Raw genomic sequence first — 24350 nt, forward strand, 5'->3', positions numbered from 1 at the left:
TTTCTAAAAAAGAGCTCAAACCAGAGAAAGAAAAGAAAATTCATGTTGAACCAGGGGTGGAACCAGCTCCATATCTAGGTGGGGCACATCAAGTTTTTCATTATATCTAGTTGTATAATCATAAAACATTACATAAACTAGGATTAATTAGTTAAGAAAATTCAAAATCAGTAGAGGGCATGCATGTAGGTCTTCATTTGCGTCCGCCACTGTGTCAAACACTTGCTAGCAAACTATATTTGCATAATAACTGATGTCAAATTCATAATCCAAAACTTTTCGCAAGAGTCGTCGATACTTCAGTATATATCCCTTTATTCCAGTAAGAACTTTAAACTTTTTTATTAATGTGGACAACTAAATTTCTCTTTAGAGCATTCCCATTGATGGTTGTTTTTTTTTTTTTTTAACTCAACAACTACTTATCATTAATCCCATTCAGTTTGTTACAAAAGCTTTTCAATCTCCACACAGGGATTCAACCAAACAGGCACAATAGAATACAACTTAGGGACAATGGACGTAAACGCAGCAGTCTCTTTCGCTATTCTATCTGCAACTTTGTTACCACTTCTGGAATAATACTCCACTACATACTCACTCTGGCGGGATAGTACGGACTGGATATCCTGGATAATGGATCTCATTCTCGGCCAGACCTCTTCTTCTCCTCGTATCATCTTCTGCAGCACAAGAGAGTCAGTCTCGAAGATTACTCTTTTATACATGAACCCATTCATCGTGCAGATAGCCCATCTGAGAGCTTCAGCCTCTGAATCCAGTGCCGATCCCATCCCTACCATTTTCTTTGCCCCCGCCCACAACAGACTCTCGGTGTGATCCCTCGTTATCCAGCCTGCACCACCTTGATCCGTCTCCTTCTCCCAGGAGCCATCTGTATTGCATTTAAGCCAAGTTGGTACTGGTGGTATCCATTTCCTATCCGGTTTCTCTGTTGTGGTTTTTTTAACCACTTCCACTTTCGCCTCCTTTTTGTCCTGCCATTCTTTGACATCTTCCCAAGCCTTCTCCACAGTTTCAGAGATTTCATACTCTTTTCCCCTGAATAGCATTTCGTTCCTATTCTTCCACAATCTCCATAAAATCCATGGGGCAAGAGACTCATCTATTTGATCCTTTGGGTACTCTTGTTTTAGATTTAAGACCCAATGGATGTTTGTATGAAGAGACTCTGCCCATATTCCTGGAGGGGGAGTATGTACATTGGCTTTTGCCCAGAGCCGGCGTGCATAATGGCATTGGAACAACATATGGTTGATCGTCTCAGCCGCTTTTCCACATCTGCTACATCTTCTATCGTTTGCAATGTGTCTGTGAGCCATATTATCTGTCACCGGAAGTGCGTTATTTAGACATCTCCACAGGAAGTGCTTCACTTTTGGACTGATATTTAAGCTCCACACCCTTTGGTAGATAGCATCAAAGCTTAGTTGTAGTACTTCCTGATTCTCTTTCTCACGCCACATCACTTCCGTTTCGACCCAGTATGCCGATTTGACCGTATAATGCCCTGTCTTCGTGTATTCCCAGGAGTAAGTGTCTGTTGGTGGTTGTTAGGTAGAGTAAGTGTCTCCCATTGATGGTTGTTAGGTAGAGTACCTAAGAATATAAAAAAATATGAAAGAAAAGAGAAGAAGTTATCGTAAGTTGTTTTGAGATATTCGAGAAAAAAAAGAAGAAGATATATTCGATTTGAGTATGAACCAATAAGCTTGCTCTTGGCAGCTAATGACATCATTTCTGAAGAGCAAAAACAGTCATCATTATTGTCTTCTTTACCGTCGGTGTATAAGTATAACCAGGAGAAATCCTATCGTTAAAGGTGCAGCTAGATGATTCGACTCCAAGGCAGAAGTTCCAATTAAAATCTCTTTACCACTAGACTAAGAAGACTTGGTCATTATCTATGATATCACCAAATTTAAATTTTAACCACTAATTTTCTTCATTCTGCACGCCGCTGTACTCTGTCTAGCACCTCCGTAACCTTAATTTGATGGTCATGCTCAATCAATATTCTCCCCGGAAAATTGATCGAACAACATCCCTGCAGTTATTATTTAGTTTTTTTTTAATCTCTTTATCTCAGCAATTAATTCACTCTTATTACAATCAACTACAATTCCAAGCATCGAGTTTCATTCATGGAATTTTTGTCTGCCTTTTCTTCAACTATGTAACTATGTGTATATATTAAAAAAAAAAAAAAAAAAAAAAACTATGTTATATATTGATGTGCATAAACTAGTATGTACAAGGTCCAAACTAATTACACGCTCCAATAATCGGGCCGTAACAATAATGGGCTTTAGATTAAGTAGGTCCAAAATATTCCTTCTTTTATAAACTTATCAGTAACTGCAGAAAATCAACTGAAAACCCTAGGCACTCCTCTCCTCTCCTCTCCTCTCTCAGCTGCAAACTCTTCGAGAGCTGCTTCCTCATTAGCGAGCGACTGATCTAAGCTTTCTGAAATCATGGCGGAACTGGATATTGACACCCGCGCGGCTCAGTTAGGGATCGATTGGTCTCAGGTTAATCTCGATTCCGTTAAACTCCCTCCTGGAGAGAACTTCGGTATCGAGAGGTGAGTTTTCTATCTCTCTCTCTCTGTTAGATCTGTAGAAATGTTATGTGATTGGAACAATGAAACTGATTATGTTTTTTATTATTATTTTGCTTCAGTGATGATGAAGGTGTTTACCACGACGACCAGCTAGAATTCGACACAGGGTTCGGCAATATAATCGTGGTCGATAACCTCCCCGTTGTTCCCAAGACCAAGTTTGAGAAACTCGAGAATGTCCTTAAGAAGATTTACAGCCAGCTTGGCGTTATCAAGGAGAGAGGACTTTGGATGCCTGTTGATCCCAACACCGGGACGACGTTGGGCTACTGTTTCATCGAGTTTAATACCCCTCAGGTTTGTTTGTTGTGTAATGATGTAAAAGCTAACGTATGTTTTTTTTTTTTTTTGGTCTAAGATATGTTGGGATTTGGGTTTTGTAGGAAGCTCAAAACGCTAAGGAGAAGACTCATGGGTACAAGTTGGACAAGTCTCATATCTTTGCTGTGAACATGTTCGATGATTTTGACAGGCTCATGAATGTCAAGGAGGAGTGGGAGGCTCCTCAGACCAAGCCCTATGTCCCTGGGGTATGTCTTGTTTTTTTTTTTTCATCACGTTAATGTTTAACTGTGATTTCTTCTGTTTTTTTTTGGATATTCTCTGGTTGATTTGGTGAAATGGTTTTGATTACATAACACTAGTTGCATGTACATTTGTGTGTGTTTCGCTGCAGCCTTTTGAGGTGCTTCTTGTTCTTGTTACGTTTTCAGGAAAACTTGCAAAAGTGGCTTACTGATGAGAAAGCAAGGGATCAGCTTGTCACTCGCTCTGGTCCTGATACCGAAGTCTTGTGGAATGATGCTAGGCAGAAGAATACTGAACTCGTTCATAAGCGTTCGGTAAGTTACTTGCATCTTCCTGCGTATGTATATCCATGCTGTATTTAATGTAAACCATCAATCAAATATATATGGTGTTTCTCTTCCTATGCAGTATTGGACAGAGAGCTATGTGCAGTGGTCTCCTCTTGGTACGTACCTCGTGACACTTCACAAGCAGGGGGCAGCTGTTTGGGGTGGTGCTGATACCTTCACTCGTCTCATGCGTTATCAGCATAACATGGTTCCTTGTCTTTTCTCTTGATTGTCAGTAGCTTTTATTTATTTTTTCCTGTGTTGTCCTGAAGTTCGACTGTTACTTTTGGTTGATTCCATTGTAGGTAAAATTAGTTGATTTCTCTCCTGGTGAGAAGTACCTGGTAACTTACCATAGCCAGGAACCAAGTAACCCACGGGATGCAAGTGTAAGTGCATCTTTGCTTTTTTTCCTTCCTATTTTAATTTTCTTATGCAAAGGATTCTGATTTCTTTTCGACTTACAGAAAGTAGAGATAAAGGTCTTTGATGTGAGAACCGGGAGGATGATGAGAGATTTCAAGGGTAGTGCTGATGAGTTTTCAATTGGAGGACCTGGCGGTGTTGCTGGTGCTTCTTGGCCTGTTTTCAGGTAATTTCTTGAACTTGTTTTGAGTTTCCTAATAGTTCTCTACATTTGTTTGATATCTTGTAAACTTTTTTTTTTCTGCAGATGGGCTGGTGGAAAAGACGATAAATACTTTGCCAAGCTCAGCAAAAACACGATATCTGTCTACGAGACCGAGACTTTCGGCCTAATTGACAAGAAATCCATCAAGGTTGATAATGTCGTGGACATCTGTTGGTCTCCTACTGACTCCATCCTTTCACTCTTTGTTCCTGAACAAGGTGGTGGGAACCAGCCTGCCAAGGTTTGTCTCTTATGCTAGTGAAAAGCTCTAATTCTACAATTTGATTTCGTCTCTAAGCCAATTGTTCTGTTGTTGACATGTTGATATCTTTATCTTCAGGTTGCTCTTGTCCAAATCCCTAGCAAGGTGGAGCTAAGGCAGAAGAATCTCTTCAGCGTGAGCGACTGCAAAATGTACTGGCAGAGTAGTGGAGAGTATCTCGCTGTCAAGGTTGATCGATACACAAAGACAAAGAAGAGCACGTACTCTGGCTTCGAGCTTTTCCGCATCAAAGAGAGGGATATTCCCATCGAGGTTCTCGAGCTGGACAACAAGAACGACAAGATCATCGCTTTCGCGTGGGAGCCCAAGGGTCACAGGTTTGCTGTGATTCATGGTGACCAACCAAGACCAGATGTGAGTTTCTACACGATGAAGACCACACAACACGGTGGAAGGGTTACAAAGCTCGGTACTTTGAAGGCCAAACAAGCCAATGCCCTCTTCTGGTCGCCCACAGGAAAGTACATTATTCTTGCTGGGTTGAAGAATTTCAACGGCCAGCTTGAATTTTTCAACGTGGATGAGCTCGAGACAATGGCCACAACTGAACACTTCATGGCCACTGATGTCGAATGGGACCCAACTGGAAGGTAACTACTACTGTCTCTTAAAAAACTAAACCAGTTTATATTGTGGTTTCTCATGATGATTGTTGTTTACCTTGATAGGTACGTTGCAACAGCAGTGACGTCAGTCCATGAGATGGAGAATGGATTCACCATCTGGTCGTTCAATGGAAAATTGCTTTACAGGAATCTGAAGGATCATTTCTTCCAGGTATGTAACAAAAAACAAAACTGGTCTCACCATCTTAAGATTGATGTCTGATTACATGAAACTGTAATTGTCTTCCATGGGTAACAGTTGGCATGGCGCCCAAGACCTCCATCATTCTTGTCTCCGGAGAAGGAAGAAGAGATAGCAAAGAACCTGAAGAAGTACAGCAAGAAGTACGAGTTGGAGGATCAGGACGTCTCGTTGCTGTTGAGTGAACAAGACAGAGAGAAGAGGAAGGCGTTGAAGGAAGAGTGGGAGAAATGGGTGAAGCAGTGGAAGTCGCTGCAGGAAGAGGAGAAACTTGCGAGGCAAAACCTCAGGGATGGAGAAATCAGTGATGAGGAAGAAGAAGAGGACGAAGCCAAAGAAGTTAAAGAAGTTGAGTTTGAGGATGTTATTGACGTCACTGAAGAAGTCGTCCAAGAATGAATGCAAGTTTCCTCCCCACTTCAAGAAGTGTCATTCTCCTTTCCTTTTCCTGTCCTTTGATCACTCTTTAGACATCTATCAAACTGTTTGTCTTCTGTTCGTTGAAGTTTTAGAATTTTCAATTTTGTTTCCTTGGATATTATTATGTTCTTAAATCCAGTTTCGGATTATATGTTGGAGCACTTTAATAAATCTATCGCATCTTAAAATCCAAAATCACTTTGGTTTTTAATAAGTTTTCGCGTCTCAGTAAAATATTTATATTCGTATTTGCAAGCGGTTAATGAAAAGGTTCTGTTGAAAAACAAAACTAATCCAAACTGCGTGAAGCCTTCAAGGATCCAGCTAATGCAGCTTCAAGCGGACAAGCATTCTAAGCGACTGATAAAACCGAATCCAAGATACCCGATATTAATCGGTTATTACATAATGTTCTGTTAATATTGAACAGGCTATCAGTGTCCTAGTTTTATATAATAACTTTTCTTTTGTGTAATTTTTGTTCCTTTATATAGCTTTGTGAATACATCAAATCCCCTTTTAAAGAGAATTCATATATTTTCATGGTATCAGAGTTTACGGTTTGTGAACCTTTTTTTTTCTCCATTTCTGTTTATTTATCCTCTCTTTTCTATCCATCTCTCTTGTTTTCTCTTCATCTCTTCCATGGACGTCCCACCAGCAACATCACTTCCAACACAACCATTATGTTCCTCACACGCTGCTTAACTTTCATTTTCTGGGACATCTTGATGATACTCTTCTTCCCAAATGGCAAATTTGGCGAAAACATGATGGGCTTATCAAACTGGGTCTATCGGATTCTTGCCCCAAAACCTCTGTTCCGCTCATCATTTCAAACAGGAGGGCACCACCCATGATGTTTGGATTCGAATCAATGACAAGTTTCACAACTCCCCCATAAGCTGAAATAATCGCTGGCTGTTTTGCTCTCCAATGACCAGAGGAGGAACAGTGCACGTTTACTTGTATAAGCTGAAATCGCTGAAGCTGAAATCGCTAGCTGTTTTGCTCTCCAATGTTGATGCGCCAGTTAACAAAAGAACACTTGTCACGAAAATGACGAATCAAACACAGAGAGCCATTTTCAAGCTTTTCTAGTGCTAAATCACTGTTCGTCTCGAAAAGATAAAACAATAATAATCACAAAGAGCTTATTAATCCAAATATTATCGAAATATCACTTGGACCCTTGTTAGTATTTCTTATGGGTTCATATTTCAGTTTCATGTTAAAAGGTGATGTTCTCTTGATGGGTTTCAATCACAAATCCGTGTAAGGTTTTTTAATCTTCTCAAAAGGAAGAGAATAATAATAGTAAGTAAACATGTCATTTGATATTTAACTCTTTAAAAATGAGAACTAAGCAAATTGCTAAACAACCCAGTAAGTAAAGAAGAGAAGATACAATTGTCCAGGGGGGACAGTGTATGAAGATGATTCTAGCCACTTCCCGACTTCAATGTATTACTCAGCCTGAAGATCAAAGATAGAGAAGACAAGATGAATATTGGAGAAGCAAACAAGGACCTAAAAATGTGGGCGCATACCAGTCCAATCCTTCGAAAAGCCCTTCGCCTTTAACAGCACAAGTTTTGAAGATTGCCCACTGACGACTCTTTATCTTATGCAGCTCCAAGGCTTCTGTCACAGCGGCATCATCAAGTGCACCAGGAAGATCCTGTTCAGTTGGTTTTTTTTTACATAAGGAAACTCGGAACAAAGTTAGTTTTTACCACCAAAAAAAAAATTGTTTATAACGCATGCAAAAAAAACAAAACTAAACAAGAGGGGAGGAGGACAACTAACCTGCTTGTTCGCAAATATGAGAACAACTGCACCTTTCAATTCCTCTTCCTACAAAACCAGTTTCAAAAGTTAGATGCTGAGAGTTAAAGAGTAAGCTTTTGATCGTATTATCTATGGAGAGACATGATCATTTGGTTCCTTACCAGCACTAACTATTGATACTTTCAATTTCAGTGCCACCTATTAGACAGGTAGTTTGACATGCTTGAAAGAAAAGAAAAAGTAACAATTCCTAAGAAAATGAACGGCTATTGTATTTTTTACCTCCAAAATTGCATGGAATTCCTCTTTAGCCACCCCAATTCGATCAGTATCGCTCGAGTCAACAACATAAATCACTGCTTGTGTATTCGGAAAATAGCATCGCCAGTATGGCCTGTCACACAATAAACAAAACTAGAAATTTTGGAAGCTCACACACACACACACAAACAACGAATCGTTACAAAGAGCTGACTAAAAGATAGTAAGTACCTGATGCTCGTTTGTCCACCTGCCACCAAGGTACCAATAAACTTGTAGTTAAATGAACTACGAACCAAATTGATTTTTTTTTTTTTTAAATGTGGAAACTTTACTTAATCTGATGATTTACACATTTTCTTAAGAAAAAGCGTACCTAAATCCCAGACCTGAAACTTGATATTGTTGTACTGCACTGTCTCCACGTTGAATCCAATAGCTGCACATCCAATCAATCCCCCAAAATTAAAACAAATTATCAAAATATCAAAAATAGCAATCAGCTAGAGATCTAGAGAGATGAATGAAAATACATACTAGGAATCGTGGAGACCACTTCCCCCATCTGAAGCCTATCTGTAAATCGAAAAAAACAGATTCATTATAGATAATCAAAAAACCCTAAATCAAACGAATTGCCTTGAGATGGAGTGGAGAGTGAGTGATGTTTTTATTACAGAGGATAGTGGTTTTGCCAGCATTGTCGAGACCGAGGACGAGGATACGAGCTTCTTTGTTGCCAAACACCGAAGAGAACATCCGCGTGAACAGGATCCCCATCTTCTTCGGTTCTGATCAGATCAAAGGATCTAAGACAGAATCTTCTTCCTCTTCTTCTTCTTCTCCAGGATCATTCGACCTTCTCTTCTTTGAGCGTTGGAGAAAATTTCAGTTGCTTTTTTATTTCCTCTTTTGTTGCCTCTGTTGCAGACAGAGTCTTTCGTTGGGCCCGAATACATATGTATAGTCCATACTATAGTTTCTAAGCCCATCGTGTATAAGCGCTTTTAGTAAAAGATTGATGATTCGGATTTAATATTTATCAACTAAAAACTTAATATAAGATTATATTAAATTCCTTAAATTTAAGTTATTGTTTAGTGTGTCTAATAGCTATAAATATTATTTATAACTTTGAAACACAGATAAATTTATTTACATCATTATTTCAATTATATTATTCATAAAAGTATGTGAATTTTATCTTTATGAACATATAATTTATCTTTGGAGTTCGGTTTATATCCCCATCCGTGACATATTACTTCTAATTGACAATCAACTTTATTCAGGTTTAACACACGAAAATACAAAAATACAAAAATAGTTACTTTAAAATAATTTATCTTTTTATTTATTTTCAGAAACTGCAATTTCTTATAACCACTAAATTTATATAGTTTAAAAACAATACAATACAGTAACATATAAAGTATAACTAAAATATAAAGTATAAATATAAAAATACATATTAGCTTCCACAAAGGTAAGACTTACCATTCTACTAGTTCATATACTATTTTACCAATTTTGAACAGTTTGTAACAAAAATTGTTATGTTAAATTAATAATCGATATTTTCTTTAATCTAGTATACTATGTTTTCAAAAGTATCTCAGTTAGTGTGAAATGAAGTAGTCTATTTTAACACTAAAATCTGATTATTGAACTGTATAATCGTACTCGTTACAAAAAAAAAAAAAAAAAAACTGTATAATCGTACCAAATTGTTACGATATAATATTAAAATAATTTAAAATTTTATCATACATATATATATTTTATACCATCACATAATTTTATAGCTAATATTTACAAAAAGAATATTAAAATTACCGTATTGTTTTACTGGTAAAAAAAATTCAGTGGAAAAAAATCTGTGGAAATTTCTTATAAAATCTTAAATAATAATAACATCACTTCTCCTACTTTTTAAAATTTAAATGTATTCTCACAACAAGGAAAACATTTCATAATTTGTTTATGCAGATAAAAGTTAGAGGATTAAATGAGAGAAATGTGCAATGTAAAGAAAGAAAGAAAGAAAAAAATTTTAAAGAAAAAAGAAAGGATGAAGAATTGCTTTCGAACTTTCTTGCAGGAAACCAAGCGTTCGTAGTTTGGTGGTAAAAGAAGTACAGTTGTACTGTCCGTCATCCGAGTTCAAGCTTTGGCTACAACAGATTTAACATCCTTTATATTGGGCATTGGACTCCCGAAATAGTTAAGAATGTGACTGTCCAAATAACAGAGTTATAAAAAAAAAAACTTTCCTGCGGGAAAAGCGGCTACTCGGCAACCTCGAAATACAGCCAGTAGATGTCAAAACGTCAAAGCAGAGAATCATTATCTTCGCTCCATAATGACAGTGTACCATTTCTCTTATGCACGGATACAGAGACCAAACAGCTACGTAACAATTATACTACGGACTATATTTTATTTATACTTGACAAATTTAATTTACAACTTTTACCTTTTGTTAAATCACTGCAGTCTTTTAGGTTGTGCAAATAAGCGTAAAGGAGTTTACAATTCTTTTAAAAAAATTAAAACACAAACTGATTGAGGATTAGACAAAATAAAAGGTTGAAAACAAAATAAAGAAAGAAAACTGATCAAGGATAATGCATTTTTTTTTTTTGAAACTTTGATGATAATGCAAAACTTAAACTATAGACATTTGTATGGACTGCACTTCACTTCAAAAACTCTTTGCATTAACGAGAAAGGAAGGTAAATTGGTCATGTTTATCAGATATCATCAAATTAAGGCAAAACAAGCAAATGGGCAAGTAATCAAGATAATCTTTGTATTGTAATTTATACCATCGACTGTGTTGAAATTCTTAATTCAAAAAAAGAGTTTGATATTAGATTCAAAACAAGAGTTATTTTATTAACTCAAAATAATCTACGAATATAGCTAATAATAAGGCTGGTATGTACAAATAGCAAAATCAGCACAAATATAGCGGAAATAAATTACACAAGTCCAAGTAAATATATGAAAGTAACACATAAATACATAAGAGACAAATTATAATGAAGGAAAAGGTGTTCCGAATATATATTATCTATTATTTCGTTACAAAGTATGATAATTATTATATTTATAATCATATGACGAATAGTTTTAATATTTTGTAAAAATTTACACGTGATAGTTATACGTGCATCATACTGAACCTTGTAAAATTCATATCTGAAAATCGTATATACAATATTGAATTTTTTTTAATCTTCTTTCTATTAATTAGTCTTTATAAATGATAATAATTTGCAATCTCGAATTTGAAACTCATGGTATATTTTAGTAAGAAAACATTAATGACCTATTAACCCAATCACTCCACTGAAACGTTGTTAGCTTTGCATATGTGATCATTAGTGTCTGTAATATTACTATATGACTAATTGAAGTATCTTTGCTAATCTAAAATCAAGAGAAGAAGATATTTCCCTGGTCTGGTGACTGAAAATTACAAACAAACAAACAAACATAGGTTTCAAAAAAAAAATTACAAACAAACATTCTTAAACCGTAATCTAAAACCTTTTCTCAGAAAAATTTACACTCCCGAGAAAAACAAAGGGAAATCTCCGAAGAAAATCCCCATAAAGAAAGGCTTAAAAGAAAATAAGTAACTAAAAACGAAAGCACTAAAAAAAAATTAAACTACTAAAACTGAGAGAATTTTTTTTTTTTTGATAAAGGAAAAGCTTATTAGTGACTCGTCGCTTCCTCATTTTGTCTGGTTTCCTCTCTCTTGGCAGCATCACCCTCCTCGAAAATTACTTCACCCTCGTGACTACAAACACACTTGTTCCCAGCAGGCGTCGCAAGATACGTCGGCAAGTCATCTCCGGCCATTATAACAATATACTTCTCTTCGTACGCCGCCTTCTCTCCGGACCGACTCTCTTTCTCTTCATCAGCTCCTCTGCCGTTTCCTTCCTCGAAATCTTCATCTGAAATAGTCAAGTGCCAGTAAGAGCATGCCAGGATTAGTAAAGCAAAGGCGATGAGGCCTAACATTGCCGCAAGGCCGCCGAATAAATACGGCACCGGCGACGGAGATTGTGGCGGTTGGTGATTCCCAAATGATTCTACAGATGTTGCATGCCTCGATGCATCTAACGATGTTGGTTTAATGCTCAATGACCTCATTTTTTTCCTTTGCTTGTATGTTTCTCTCGGGTTTTTGTTTTATTTTTAATTTTATCTTCTGAGTTTATAAGTAGAAAAAGAAGAAAGTTAGAAAAGTTTATCTGATGACACAATGGTAGAGTTGAGATGTTATATTTATAGGTCGGAAGAGCCTGGGAAAGAGTAACGAAGTGAGTCTTCCCCAGCTAATTACTTGAATTTAGTAAATTAGAGCTTATTTATTTGTTTTGGTCCCAAGTGGTTTATTACATTAGTTTTGCTACATATATATTTGCATGCCAGCTAAGACAACTAGATCCTTCCATAGGAAGTTACATTTTATTGGTTGTTCTATTTCGGTTTGGTTACCCAGACCATCTCAGGTTTTGAGTAATAGAATAGCCGTTTGCCGTCAAAAAAAAAAATATATATATATTTGCATGCCCTTTCAATCCTACTCATAAAAGGGTTATGTGGAGACTGTAGACATATATGTTACGTGCTTGTTTATTTAAAGATACCAACATAAATTAGATAGGCTAACTTTCCGGTTGAGGTAGATATTTGACAAAGGCTCTCGATTCCTTTTGCAACATAGATGTCATGTTAGATCTTGAATATTCGTCAGATTTGATCCTTTGGTAGTTGGATTTGTTCAAAGGTTTATTAGAGTTGGTAGGTACTATTTTGACGGTTATTGTGTGGCTAAAAGCATCTCCAATGATACTCTATAATTTCCACTATAAAATAATGTAATTATATTATAAAGTTGAATTTATTCCAAAGGTTCACTCTATAATAAAATTATTCTATAATAAAGTGAATTATAGAGTAAAATTGGATTTTCACTCCAAATATAGAATTAAAAAGTAACATTACTCTATAATCAATTATATATAGAATAACTCTATTATATAGTGAATTATTAGAGCAAATCCAAATCATTAAATTCAATATAATAGAATTATTCTATTTTAAAGTGAAAATAAAATAAATTTTTGTGTACCATTAGAAATGATCTAATAATATCATACGGCTGTAGAGTCTAAAAACATCATTTTGATTGAAGTCTTTCAAAATTAAACTAATAATATAAATACAAAAAAATACTTTTTACAAAAAAAAACTCTTTTCGAACCTATAGTAATAATACTCATGGTTTATTTAGAAAAAAGAAAGATATTTTGTGTATACTGTTTTCATTTGAGAACTCTCCAAACAATTTTGAGAATTTTTTTGCTATGTAATTATTTATAATTGGTTCAACTTTTTTAATCTAAAATCTAGTTAATATAAAATATATTACTCTCTCTTTTCTGTTTCATTATACATGATGTTTTGAAAGAAAACACAAAAATTAAGAAAATTTACCCTTTTTTTTTGGACAACACCTTTTTCTTAAAAGCACTTTTAACGATATAAATTAAAAACAATGCAGTAAATTACAAATAACGATGATTTTCGGATGATTCTACAGATGTTGCATGCCTCGATGCACTAACAATGTTGGTTTAATGCTCAATGACCTCATTTTTTCCTTTATTTGTATGTTTCTCTCAGGTTTTTGTTTTATTTTTAATTCTATCTTTTTAATTCTATCTTCTAAGTACAAAAAGAGGAAAGTTAGAGGATGACACAATGGTAGAGCTGAGATGTTACGAAGTGCCTGGGAAAAAGTAACGAAGAGCCTGGGAAAAAGTAACGAAGTGAGTCTTCCCCAGCTAATTACTTAAATTTAGTAAATTAAAGCTTATTTATTTGTTTTGGTCCCAAGTGGTTTATTACTTTAGTTTTGCTAGTATATGTTTGCATGCACTTTCTTCAATCTTACTGATAAAAGGGTTTTGTGGAGACTGTAGACATATATGTTTGAGAAATTGCCAAAAATACCATTTTCATAGTACCACTTTTCATGTTTACACTAACCACTTTTACCACTACTTTTAATGAAAGGTCTACATTTAAAGGTTTAGGATTTAGGGTTTAGATTTGATGTTTTAGGGTTTAAGGTATATAGTTTAGGGTTTAGAGTTTAAGATTTAGGGTTTAGAGTTAAGGATTTAGGGTTTATAATTTAGACTTTAGGGTTTAGGGTTTAGTATATTGAATTTAGGGTATATAGTTTAGGGTTTAGGGTTTAGAGTTGAAGATTTTGGGTTTAAGGTTTAGAATTGGAGGTTTAGGAATTAGAATTTGGGATTAGAATTTTGAAAAACATATAAAAATAAAGATATAAGAGTCTTTACCATTTTAATAAATAAGGTATTATTGAAAATGTGTCTTTAGTGGTGGTAAAGATGAATAATGGTACCTTGAAAGTGGTATTTTTGAAAATTCCCCTATATGTTTTTTATTTATTTAGTAGACATGTATGTTACAGTTCTTGTTTATTTAAAGGGACCAACATGAACTAGCTAGTTTTACCACACAAAAAACATAAACTAGCTAGGCTAACTTTTCGATCGCGGTATATATTTGACAAAGGCTCAATTCCTTTTGCAGCCATGGATATCATGTTAGATCTTGAATATTCGTCACATTTAGATCCTTTTGTAGTTGGATTTGTTCAAAGGTTTATCAGATTTGGTAGGTTCTATTTCGACGGTTATTGTGTGGCTAACCATGTCATCCGGTTGTGGAGTCTAAAAACATCATTAACATTATTGTCTATTGATTGAAGTCTTTCAACATTTAACTAATAATATAAATACAAAAATACTTTTTCAAACCTATAGTAATTTTTTTTTGTCAACTCAAACCTATAGTAATACTCATGCTTTGTTTAGAGAAAGAGAAAGATATATTTTATTTTGTATACTATTTTCATTTGAGATACTCTCCAAACAATTTGAGATTTTTTTTGCTATGTGATTATTTATAATTGGTTCAATTTTTTAAAATCTAAAATGTAGTTAACATATCTTTTTTTTTTGGGCAACATGTAGTTAATATATCAAAATATATTAAATGAGGTATTTCGTATAGAACTATATACCAAGAGAAATTGCCAAAAATACCATTTTCATAGTACCACTTTTCATGTTTACACTAACCACTTTTACCACTACTTTTAATGAAGGGTTTAGATTTGAACGTTTAGGATTTAGGGTTTAGATTTTATGTTTTAGGGTTTAGATTTGATGTTTTAGGGTTTAGGGTATAAAGTTTAGGGTTTAGAGTTGAGGATTTAGGGTTTATAGTTGAGGTTTCAGAGTTTAGGGTTTAGGATATTGAATTTAGGGTATATAGTTTAGGGTTTAGGGTTTAGAGTTGAAGATTTAGGGTTTAGGGTTTAGAATTGGGGGTTTAGGATTTAGAATTTTAGATTAAAATTTTGAAAAGCATATAAAAACAAAGATATAAGAATCTTTAACATTTTAATAAATAAGGTATTTTTGAAAATGTGTACTTAGTGGTGGTAAAGATGAATAATGGTAACTTCAAAGTGGTATTTTTGAAAATTCCCCATATACCAATACTGATCTTACTGTCTCCAGTCCTCTGTTATTGTTTAAAAATTTTGGTTCTTATTTTCATATTCTCTGTGTTCAGAGTTGGACTAGGTTTCGTTTTTGAGCTTCAGTCTAATGGTATATCGTAACTATAGGCTTTTCTTTTAGTTTTGGGATTGGGTTTAAGACATTTTTCAAACCTGATTAGTACGAAGTAAAATTTAGTCATTTTGATTAATTCCGTAATACAGAAGTCTCCATCATGGGAAGACGATCTATTTCCCCCTGAGAACTTTCATATAGCACCATTTATCCACAAAGTTAAGCCCTCGTTCTATATATCCACAGAAAACTTTCAAATAATCTGGTTCTCCATCGGTAGAAAGTTCGAAATCTATTTACCCCTATATCTGGTTAATTGGGTTTACAACCAAAATCGAAAACCAAACCACAGAGTTCTCTCGCCGTAACCGAAGTAAAAGCTCGACCAGAGTAAACCAGACCCATCAAAGTCGGGTAAAAGCTTCTTCTTTCCAAAAATTCCCAAATCTTAATTTTGTACGGCTAGGAACCCTAAAATCACGATTGAAATCAATCTTCCACCATGAGCAATCTAACCGGAGATTCGACTGTTTCATCATCTCGGAGAGGAAGAGGTAGAGTCGTGGGAGTTCCGAGCCAATGTTGGTGTGGGGTTGCAGTTGTAGAAAAGATTTCGAAATCAGACTTCAATCCGTACCGGAGATACTATCGTTGTTCTTATGCTGCAACACACAAGGTAATGTGACTGTATTTTGCAATTTTTATATAATTTTTGAATGTCATTGGTATTTAATCTGAGAAAACTTGTTTTATAGCTTGAAAATGACAATCACATTTTTAAATGGGTGGATGAGGCTCTTCTAAATGAGATAGACAAATTGGGTGCTCAAATAAGGAAAATCGAAGAAGCCATGGAAAAGATTGAACATGGTAGAGAGGAAATTGAGAAGATGATGTTTGAGAGTTTGAAAATGAAGTTAGAGAACGAGATTCTTGAGAGGGTTGAAGATGCTTTGTTGGAATCCAAGGCAAACACGAGGAACATGATGATTTGTGGAGTCATTGGATGTGTGTTGATGATCGGTTTAGTGAAGCTACTAGGCTAGGACTCTTGTCTTATGGTGTTCGGATTGTGTCACTTAATATGTGTTTGTTTCTATTATGTTAAGTGTCACTAGACATGAGCTGTGTTTCTTGTAGTGCTATTGTTGTATTTCTTGTAATGCTATTGTTGGGTTTTTATCATTTGGTATCATTTTCATAGTAAGAAAAAATTGTAAAACATAAACATAATAAGTAGTTTTTGATTCCATAAACCATAACAAGTAGCTCTATCACATAAGTAGCTCTTTTACATTGCCAAAAATAAAATTGATATAATGCCTAGTAGCTCAACAAAATAAAAAAAACGACAAAGCTTAACCCATCCACCATAACACCAACACAAAAATATCATTCTTCGGCCTGTGAAGACTCAACCTGAGAAGAGTCACGTTGAGGAGCCTGCGAAAGTAACATCATACCATAAGAACCATCACAGAGATACAAAAGAGTAAGAACCAAATAATAGACTAACCTGTTGTGCTTTCTTGTGAAATCGAGAGTTGTGATTGGCTTCACCACATTGACTACAATGCATTGTCCTCTTCAACATTTTGGGTTTCTTCTTTGTTGGAGACTCATTTATTCCTTTCTTCCTCTTTTTATCGTTCTTTCCGCTCTTTCCGTCTTTGTCACCTTTCTTACGACCAGGTTGTGGTGGCTCCGGAGCATGATGCACTCGTGGTTCTTCTCCAACTGGCCAAAACCTTGCACCTCTAAGCGGTATTATACCTTCAGCATAAGTCCTCCTCCACGTAGCAGTCTTAAACCAATGACACACATAATCTTGAACCTCAAGCTTCTTGCTTAAGATGACCCCATACGCATGCTCACAAGGAATGCCTGTGATGTCCCACCTCCTACAAGTACAACTTCTAGTTTCCAAATTGACACGGTGTGAGCACCCACCAATTCTCGAATCAAATGTGTTATTTGTGCTTCTATGCACCACACACACCGATGCTTTCTCTAACTCTTCTTTTAGGTACTCAATCACATAAGGAGTACACAAGCTTTTGTGACCCAATGCTATGACATTTCTCTTTGAAATACGGACCATTGACTGTCGAGCTATCATCTCCAGCATAGGGACATATGGCATGTCCCTAGCCTTCAGAACTGTGTTGTTCCATGATTCTGTTGAATTATTCTCAACATCTTCACAGTAATTTCCAAGCTTAAAATATGCTCTTGACCAAGACTTGGGATTTGTCTTCAACACATCTTCATGAACTTCAGAATCATAGTTGAATATCCTGTCCAAGTTCTCCCTATACTCTGGCTCATTGTAGCTCCAAGCAAGATTCCAAACATGAAGCTTCAAATCTGCTTTTTTCCCATGCTTTCCCTTCAAATTTCCATATATATGCCTCACACACATTCTGTGCTCTATTCCCGGAAGCTCAGTCTGAACAGCTTTGATCAATCCTTTTTGCCTATCCGAGACCATGATAAATCCTTCACCATTAAGCAGACCCAAATCATATTTTATCTTCTTCACAAACCACAACCAATTATCTGTGTTTTCTACTTGCACAATAGCCCAAGCAATAGGATATATTGAATTATCCGCATCTCGACCTAGAGCTACCAGTAACATCCCTTTCATCTTCGATTTCAAATGGCATCCATCCACTCCTATAAGCTGTCTACAAGTATCTTTCCAGTTTCTTCTTAGTATGTCAAAACAGACATAAAACCTATTGAATAACTGTAAGCCTTTCTCATCAGGCAGACACTCAAGCTCCACAGAAGAGTTGGGATTCGACTCTAGTATCTCCTTAACATAATCATGGAGACGCGCAAACTGTTCATCATACTCTCTCTCAATCCATCTCAACGCCTTGTTCCTTGCAGCTTGACACTGAGGTCTAGACACATTGATCTTCCACTTCTCCATGATTAGTTCCTCGATCTTCTTTGGCATAAAATATTCCGGCTCTTCTCGAATCTTGTCGACAAACAAGCGTGCAATCACTGGAACTTTTATCATCTCACAGCAACCATTAGGGACACAACTATGAACATTCTTAAAGACTTTAACTTGCCATTGAAATGTCTTTCCTGTTTTGGAGCAGTAAATCCGCCATGAACATCCATCGCCAACACAATTATAGCCAAGCTTATCTTTGTCATACCTGTATTGTTTGAGATTTCTGCTTGTTTTCAGAGCATAATCAAGAACAGCTTCCTTAAAAGCCAAACCAGTGCTGAAGACTTGCCCTTCAAACAATTTTCCATCGCCTCTGACAATATTGTTACGCTTTCTCACTGTTCTCTGGACTTCTCCTTCCTCATCATCATCACTCTCTGTGTCTGGATATACATTGTGACGAATGGGTGATTCGCCCTCGAAGTCAATCACAGATTGCTCAATGTTGTAGTCGTTTCTCTCAGTACGGTTTTCTCCGTCAGAATCCTCGTCGTTGAGTGGAGGAACATCTCCCCATTCCGGTAACGCCATGGATGCACAGACTTCTCTCGCCGAATTAGGGTTCTTCGTAACAAGTCGGGTATTATGGTGGTTTTGCCCTCTTTGGTCGACTTACTGGTTTTAATCGGGTTTATTTTGGTTAATTTTAAGTCTGATTGGCGTTTAATGGTTAACACCGTTTTGGTAAACAGTAAACCGTTGTTAATTCTGGTTTATGTGTTAATAGATTTCGATGTATTGATATAGGGGTAAATAGATTTCGAATTTTCTACCGATGGAGAACCAGATTATTTGAAAGTTTTCTGTGGATATATAGAACGAGGGCTTAACTTTGTGGATAAATGGTGCTATATGAAAGTTCTCAGGGGGAAATAGATCGTCTCCCTCCATCATTGAAGATAATCTAAGAATTATAATTACTTGGAAACAAATAGTAGAGCCCAGAGCTCATCGAAAAAATGTCCATGCTATTGTGTCCATCGAAAACCTCTCACAAATTTTAAAGTCAGTGAACAGGTGCAAAGTTATGTTCACTTTCATATTTATCATATATATGAACGGTCTATTTTGAAGGACCATCGGACCATTTTGGCTTGTTATCTGTTGCGCTGCATTGCTTTCACTTGACACTTAATCAACTTGTGCTTTTTATTAAAATGTGGGAATACGGAGTGCTTACACACTAGTATATTATGATATTTGGAATTCATCTATGAGTTCACATTTACTTGCGGATAAATGTTTTTTTTTTCAAATTAACAAATAAAAAGGAAGTAGACAACGCTTATTTTCGCTTGTTCTTGTAAGACATGAATTTAGTTATTATAAATTGGCGATTTTTTTTCGAGAGAAGAGAAATGTTGAGTGAAATTAAGATCGTTCAAAGAAACCCATCAAACCTAACGTAAAAACTATGCTCTTATTTTCTTAGCTCAATGGTAAACACATATAGAGAAATAGTATACATACTTTTAAAGATCAAACGTTCAAAATTATAAATTTATACTGTAGTTTTTCGGGTTCATTTATAAAATAAATACATAAAATAATTAAAAGTAAGAGATATTTAAAAGATTTCCATATGAAAACATTTCGAATACTGGTTAAATCCTAAAATTCTACATGTTACTCAACTAATAATTCATTTTTTATTTTTAATCAAAATTCAATTTTATAATTAAAATATTTTATTTTTTAAAAAACTCATATAGTTTCTCACTTTTAATAATGCCCTTAGTCCTTGAAAATAGTTAGTAAAAATTGAAGTATTTTCACTTTATATAACCGAAAATCTGCAATGATTTAGTATAAGGAACAGTGAAAGAGCACATCGCCTTGGTGGTAAATGACAATGTTTGCACAATAATAAGAGAGATCAGAAATGACTGAGAAAGGACTAAGAGAAAATGGGAATTGTGGGTTAAAGTCCCAACAAACTTCCTTTGTGCATCTCTTCTTTATTTTTTTCCATTTTCTTTATTGGTGCGTTTATGTGGTATATATGCTTCTCTTCAGTTTATGTGGTGGTTGAATCTTTGCATCATCGGACATGGATACGATTACTGAACTATTGTTGTTGTTTTTAATATTATTTTGGATTGTTTTTGCCTACTTTTGAAAATCCTAGCAAATATGTGACAAAAATATCTGCTATAACTTCACTGTTGAACATAAATCTTGGTCGAAAAGTACGAGAACTGTGATGTTAAAAAAAAGAGAACTGTGATATCCATTAAAATATGGAGTCTTTGCCACAACATGCTTAGTTTAACACTTGTTTAGTTTCCGAAAACTATGGTAAATAACAGAAACATCAAGTTTACTTAAATAATGGAAATAGTTCTCTAACTACGCTTTTTCCTAACAAACAAATGCATTATTATTATTATTATTATTATTATTATTATTATTGTTATTATTATTATTATTATTATTATTATTAAATACGATAAATTTATTAACGATTTTTATTTTATTTTTGGCAAACGTCACAGACAAACACAAGACTATAAAAAAATCGAAAGCTAAAATTTACCAAGTATTGCCAAGTAATGTCAAAAATATAAAACAAAAATTCTAACAAACATGTTTTATGTACCATTTTAGTATTCTTCCAAAATATTTTACCGATTGATTGTTTAGGAACACAAAAAGCATCAATCGACCAGCTGCACAGTTTCTATAAAAACACATAACTACAAGAATACACTGAGCTTCACTACAAAAACATATTCTTATGAGGGCGAACTTCTTTGTTAATTCGTCGTAATATGAATGGAAATATGTTTCGTTGTTAAACATGTAACGGATGTTTTGTCGTAAAAAACACGTAAAATTTATGAGAAAATCATTTAACATGTTTGTGAATAGCTTCATCGTAATCGACTTGTTATATTTTATTGTAAAGTACTCTTAAAATTTCGATGTAACCTCCATATAATATTTACGAGGACTTTACATGTGAAGTGATGTAAAGAACTCATAAACTTTACAAGTCATTCCTTGTAAATTTCTTATAAAGTTTACATAGAATTTAGAATGTTTCTTATATATAAATATATAATTATTATTTAAAATTTTATGAAATATTCAAAATTTAAAATATTTTAAATATAAAAACGAAACATTTTTTTAAAACTATATATATATATCATAAAATAATATTTAAATTTGTAATACAAAACGAAACAAATTAAAAAAAAAACTACGGGAGCACAATATCCTCGAAGTAGTCGGTGGCAGCGCTCGGCTCTGCAGTCTCAAACAGTCGATTTGGGATCCCGTTGTTGCATCCCGAGAACCGCTTGTATGGCATCCAACTCTCTCCGCAAGTTCGGGTTTCCCACCGCCATCATATCCAGTAGATCTTCAAGAGACTCCAAACAAATCTGCTGAAAATCGAACCTGCATCCGAGAAGTCTATTCGTCCCGTCACGAAGAATACGAAGATGTCTCTGGATTTTCTCATATGAACAGCGCAGGCATCAATACTATAAACTAGAATATAACCATACCTCTAACAAGCTCTGGACATATAGTCTACAGTATAGCGTAGTGGACGACGTTGCAGCTAAACCTGCACAAATTCGAAAAGACAAAACCTTAATTCTAGAGCGTTAGCAGATCCTCGGACCACTTAGTAGAACTGTGATGGTAAGCTGCCAAAACGCAAAAAAAATTCGCAATAAGAGCATCTCTAACTCCACTCTATTTTTTCCTCCAAAATGGAGTAAAAATAAATATGGAGTAAGGATTGCTCCAACCCAACTTCATATCTCACTTCATAATAGTGTTTACTCCATAAATGGAGTAATCTAATTTTTGTTTGTTCATCACTCCATTATAGAGTGGAAAATGGAGTAGGATTTGAGTATTTTTACTCAATTTTCACTTTTCCTCTATTTTAGAGGAATGATCTAACATTCCCTAGACTTATAGTCGACTTAAAAAGAATATCCACAAGGCAATAATTTTTCTTTATTTGTTGCTACTCAAATGCATAAATACATATTATAACCATAGCCAGGCGAACTTGGAGAAGTTTGGTGAAACACATGAGCACGTGATACCAAGAACACAGCCAGACATGACTGAGAGTTTATGAGACAACAATCATTTCCATAAAACATGACTCTGTTTTAAATTGTAACAAGGGTGTGTGGGATTGACAAGCGCATGGGTAGATGATAGCAAAAGCAAATTAAAACTTCAATAGTGTTCATTATATCATCGTGACACGAGGTACACTCTCCACAATAATGGCCTAATGGGTAAACATATTAGAACAAATAATCTATAACGAAAATTAAAGGATAAAGTTGTTGTCATCTGAAAAACAAAACCATAACAGAATGTCTCAAGTATCCAAAGTATGATGTATAACTTACCGTTCAACCCGGAGAGCGACCACTGGAGATGTTCTGATGATCGTCACACGGTTCTTTCTTAAAGATCTCCAACAATTGAAATTATCCTCCGGTCTTCCTGTATGTTACTCCATATTTGTAGGCGTGTGTTACATAGCCAGGCTCATTGGTGAACACAATTGAGTCCCCACTCACACCACATCCATCAGGAAGCTCCTTAGCCGAGCAGGAGACGTTTCCAAAGTGCCCAATAAACAAAAACACGGCCTCCTAACTCGCTGAACTCGGCCCAGTTACCAGCCTCCTCATTTAACCTTGCATGACGCATTTGAGACATTCTTAAGCCACGTCCAACTCATTTCCGCACTTCTTAGCACCAACAAAACTCTATTGTAGTTGAGGAGCACTATGAATTCTCCTTCTCCACTTCCCTCCTTGTTTAGCGGAAGAAAAGCCACACCTCTGTATTCTTTAGGATTGCAACCGATCATTCTGTACTGATGGCCTAGCGCGGGAAGGTCTGGGAGTCGACCATATTCATCAAAGTTGGATCAGATCCTGGGATCTCCATTTTCACAGAGCACTGAAGAGGAAATGGAAGCTCTATATGACCATCTGACTCATCTCGTCCTATTCCTCCTAGAAAATACTTGCAAGGCGAGACAGGAGGAGTTGGGACTCTAAAGAGGAACAAAGGGACCTTCTCGAGGGTGCACAATCTTGGCTCTCGTAAGGAAACTCGGCGAATGAGGAAAGAGAGTAAGTTGGACTTAAGAGGCAAGCAGGATAGGGAAATGTGGAGCGCCACGAGCTGCAAACAGAGCGGCATGAATAGCATCAAAACAGTCCTCCACATTTTTGGAGACAATCTCAAGTAGCTCTTCAGTCAGATGAGACCACCAGTCTGGCATGTGAAGTGTGTGTTCTTTGATTGCAGGATGTGCCATTTTTGCTGATGGAGAAACCTGCGAAAAATAATATAATTTCTATGAGTTAACTTTTAGGTAAATCAATCCTTAGAGATAACTTGTATGTAGACAACTGATCTGAATAATATAATGTAAGAAGATGACTAGACAGAATAATATATGTCTTGAAAAGTCTAGAACTGATCTGAATATGTTAGATGAGTAACAACTAATAAATAATGTTGCCATAACACAGAATCTCAAGTATGATCGTTGGTTTGCTAGTTATAAGGTTGTCTCAGTTAAAGTTGAAATTGTGGCTGGGTGTAGAATGTAGTAGATGCGTCAGAAGAGAAGCTGGCCATGTCATGACCGACTTGGATATCATGAACTCAACAGAACTGAAAAGGAAACAGACGATAAGTGAAGTAGTCGCATGCTAATGTACAGTCTTTCAAGCTTGTAGCCATGAAATGTGGCTTTCTGCATCTGCTGCAGTTCTTTGGTCCAACAAATGACTTTTGCACCACAAACTAAATTATACCTAGCAGAAAAACTAGAATACAGAATGATCTAGCTATCAGCATCATCGGAAATCTGAAAGAGAATTCACTAACGAAATTGTTATGTAGGCTACCTTTTTCCTCCATATTCTTATATTCATTATTCGTCTTGGTACAATTGCACCGTCAACCAATCA

At 35.5% G+C, this 24350-nt stretch overlaps 6 protein-coding genes and 1 pseudogene across 6 annotated transcripts; 2 read left to right on the plus strand and 5 right to left on the minus strand.

The window, feature by feature from the left end:
- Positions 1 to 446: 446 nt before the first annotated feature.
- On the minus strand, positions 447 to 1950 carry LOC108808549 (uncharacterized). Its single transcript, XM_018580675.2, has 2 exons — positions 1726 to 1950; positions 447 to 1620 (listed from the first exon to the last, which is right to left on the minus strand). Exon 2 carries the CDS (start codon positions 1485 to 1487, stop codon positions 447 to 449), a length of 1041 nt encoding a protein of 346 aa, XP_018436177.1. The 5' UTR covers positions 1488 to 1620; positions 1726 to 1950.
- Positions 1951 to 2382: 432 nt separating this feature from the next.
- LOC108812225 (eukaryotic translation initiation factor 3 subunit B) lies at positions 2383 to 5840 on the plus strand. The gene is made up of 11 exons (XM_018584420.2): positions 2383 to 2608; positions 2707 to 2944; positions 3031 to 3177; positions 3361 to 3489; positions 3584 to 3712; positions 3810 to 3893; positions 3972 to 4096; positions 4178 to 4376; positions 4476 to 5008; positions 5087 to 5195; positions 5283 to 5840. The coding sequence occupies exons 1-11, from the start codon at positions 2499 to 2501 to the stop codon at positions 5622 to 5624; spliced, it is 2145 nt and encodes a 714-aa protein (XP_018439922.1). The 5' UTR covers positions 2383 to 2498; the 3' UTR covers positions 5625 to 5840.
- A 1075-nt stretch (positions 5841 to 6915) lies between these two features.
- LOC108812226 (ADP-ribosylation factor 1) lies at positions 6916 to 8589 on the minus strand. The gene is made up of 8 exons (XM_018584421.2): positions 8375 to 8589; positions 8235 to 8273; positions 8074 to 8136; positions 7929 to 7947; positions 7719 to 7830; positions 7455 to 7502; positions 7196 to 7326; positions 6916 to 7121 (listed from the first exon to the last, which is right to left on the minus strand). The coding sequence occupies exons 1-8, from the start codon at positions 8475 to 8477 to the stop codon at positions 7088 to 7090; spliced, it is 549 nt and encodes a 182-aa protein (XP_018439923.1). The 5' UTR covers positions 8478 to 8589; the 3' UTR covers positions 6916 to 7087.
- A 2550-nt stretch (positions 8590 to 11139) lies between these two features.
- Positions 11140 to 11959, minus strand: LOC108810483 (protein GLUTAMINE DUMPER 4). Its single transcript, XM_018582594.2, has one exon. The coding sequence runs from the start codon at positions 11866 to 11868 to the stop codon at positions 11425 to 11427; it is 444 nt and encodes a 147-aa protein (XP_018438096.1). The 5' UTR covers positions 11869 to 11959; the 3' UTR covers positions 11140 to 11424.
- Positions 11960 to 15603: 3644 nt separating this feature from the next.
- On the plus strand, positions 15604 to 16538 carry LOC108811434 (uncharacterized protein At4g04775-like). Its single transcript, XM_018583478.2, has 2 exons — positions 15604 to 16077; positions 16157 to 16538. Exons 1-2 carry the CDS (start codon positions 15904 to 15906, stop codon positions 16445 to 16447), a joined length of 465 nt encoding a protein of 154 aa, XP_018438980.1. The 5' UTR covers positions 15604 to 15903; the 3' UTR covers positions 16448 to 16538.
- Positions 16539 to 16793: 255 nt separating this feature from the next.
- Positions 16794 to 18906, minus strand: LOC108808548 (uncharacterized). Its single transcript, XM_018580674.1, has 2 exons — positions 16918 to 18906; positions 16794 to 16844 (listed from the first exon to the last, which is right to left on the minus strand). Exons 1-2 carry the CDS (start codon positions 18904 to 18906, stop codon positions 16794 to 16796), a joined length of 2040 nt encoding a protein of 679 aa, XP_018436176.1.
- A 3502-nt stretch (positions 18907 to 22408) lies between these two features.
- Positions 22409 to 23819, minus strand: LOC108808547 (F-box/kelch-repeat protein At2g24250-like; annotated as a pseudogene).
- Positions 23820 to 24350: the final 531 nt, after the last annotated feature.

The sequence above is a fragment of the Raphanus sativus genome, chromosome 6 (assembly GCF_000801105.2).
Source record: "Raphanus sativus cultivar WK10039 chromosome 6, ASM80110v3, whole genome shotgun sequence".
NCBI classification, from domain to species: Eukaryota; Viridiplantae; Streptophyta; class Magnoliopsida; order Brassicales; family Brassicaceae; genus Raphanus; species Raphanus sativus.

What these genes read in the sequence shown, in the direction of transcription:
- LOC108811434 (XM_018583478.2), top strand. Translation starts at nt 15,904, where the DNA reads ATGAGCAATCTAACCGGAGATTCGACTGTTTCATCATCTCGGAGAGGA. An exon ending in CTTATGCTGCAACACACAAG is followed by an intron (nt 16,078 to 16,156) that starts GTAATGTGACTG and finishes CTTGTTTTATAG; the next exon opens with CTTGAAAATGACAATCACAT.
- LOC108808549 (XM_018580675.2), bottom strand. Translation starts at nt 1,487, where the DNA reads ATGTGGCGTGAGAAAGAGAATCAGGAAGTACTACAACTAAGCTTTGAT.
- LOC108810483 (XM_018582594.2), bottom strand. Translation starts at nt 11,868, where the DNA reads ATGAGGTCATTGAGCATTAAACCAACATCGTTAGATGCATCGAGGCAT.
- LOC108808548 (XM_018580674.1), bottom strand. Translation starts at nt 18,906, where the DNA reads ATGGCGTTACCGGAATGGGGAGATGTTCCTCCACTCAACGACGAGGAT. An exon ending in TTCACAAGAAAGCACAACAG is followed by an intron (nt 16,845 to 16,917) that starts GTTAGTCTATTA and finishes TTACTTTCGCAG; the next exon opens with GCTCCTCAACGTGACTCTTC.
- LOC108812225 (XM_018584420.2), top strand. Translation starts at nt 2,499, where the DNA reads ATGGCGGAACTGGATATTGACACCCGCGCGGCTCAGTTAGGGATCGAT. An exon ending in AACTCGTTCATAAGCGTTCG is followed by an intron (nt 3,490 to 3,583) that starts GTAAGTTACTTG and finishes CTTCCTATGCAG; the next exon opens with TATTGGACAGAGAGCTATGT. An exon ending in GTGGGAACCAGCCTGCCAAG is followed by an intron (nt 4,377 to 4,475) that starts GTTTGTCTCTTA and finishes CTTTATCTTCAG; the next exon opens with GTTGCTCTTGTCCAAATCCC.
- LOC108812226 (XM_018584421.2), bottom strand. Translation starts at nt 8,477, where the DNA reads ATGGGGATCCTGTTCACGCGGATGTTCTCTTCGGTGTTTGGCAACAAA. An exon ending in AGTGGTCTCCACGATTCCTA is followed by an intron (nt 8,137 to 8,234) that starts GTATGTATTTTC and finishes TTGGATGTGCAG; the next exon opens with CTATTGGATTCAACGTGGAG. An exon ending in CTTTTCGAAGGATTGGACTG is followed by an intron (nt 7,122 to 7,195) that starts GTATGCGCCCAC and finishes TTTGATCTTCAG; the next exon opens with GCTGAGTAATACATTGAAGT.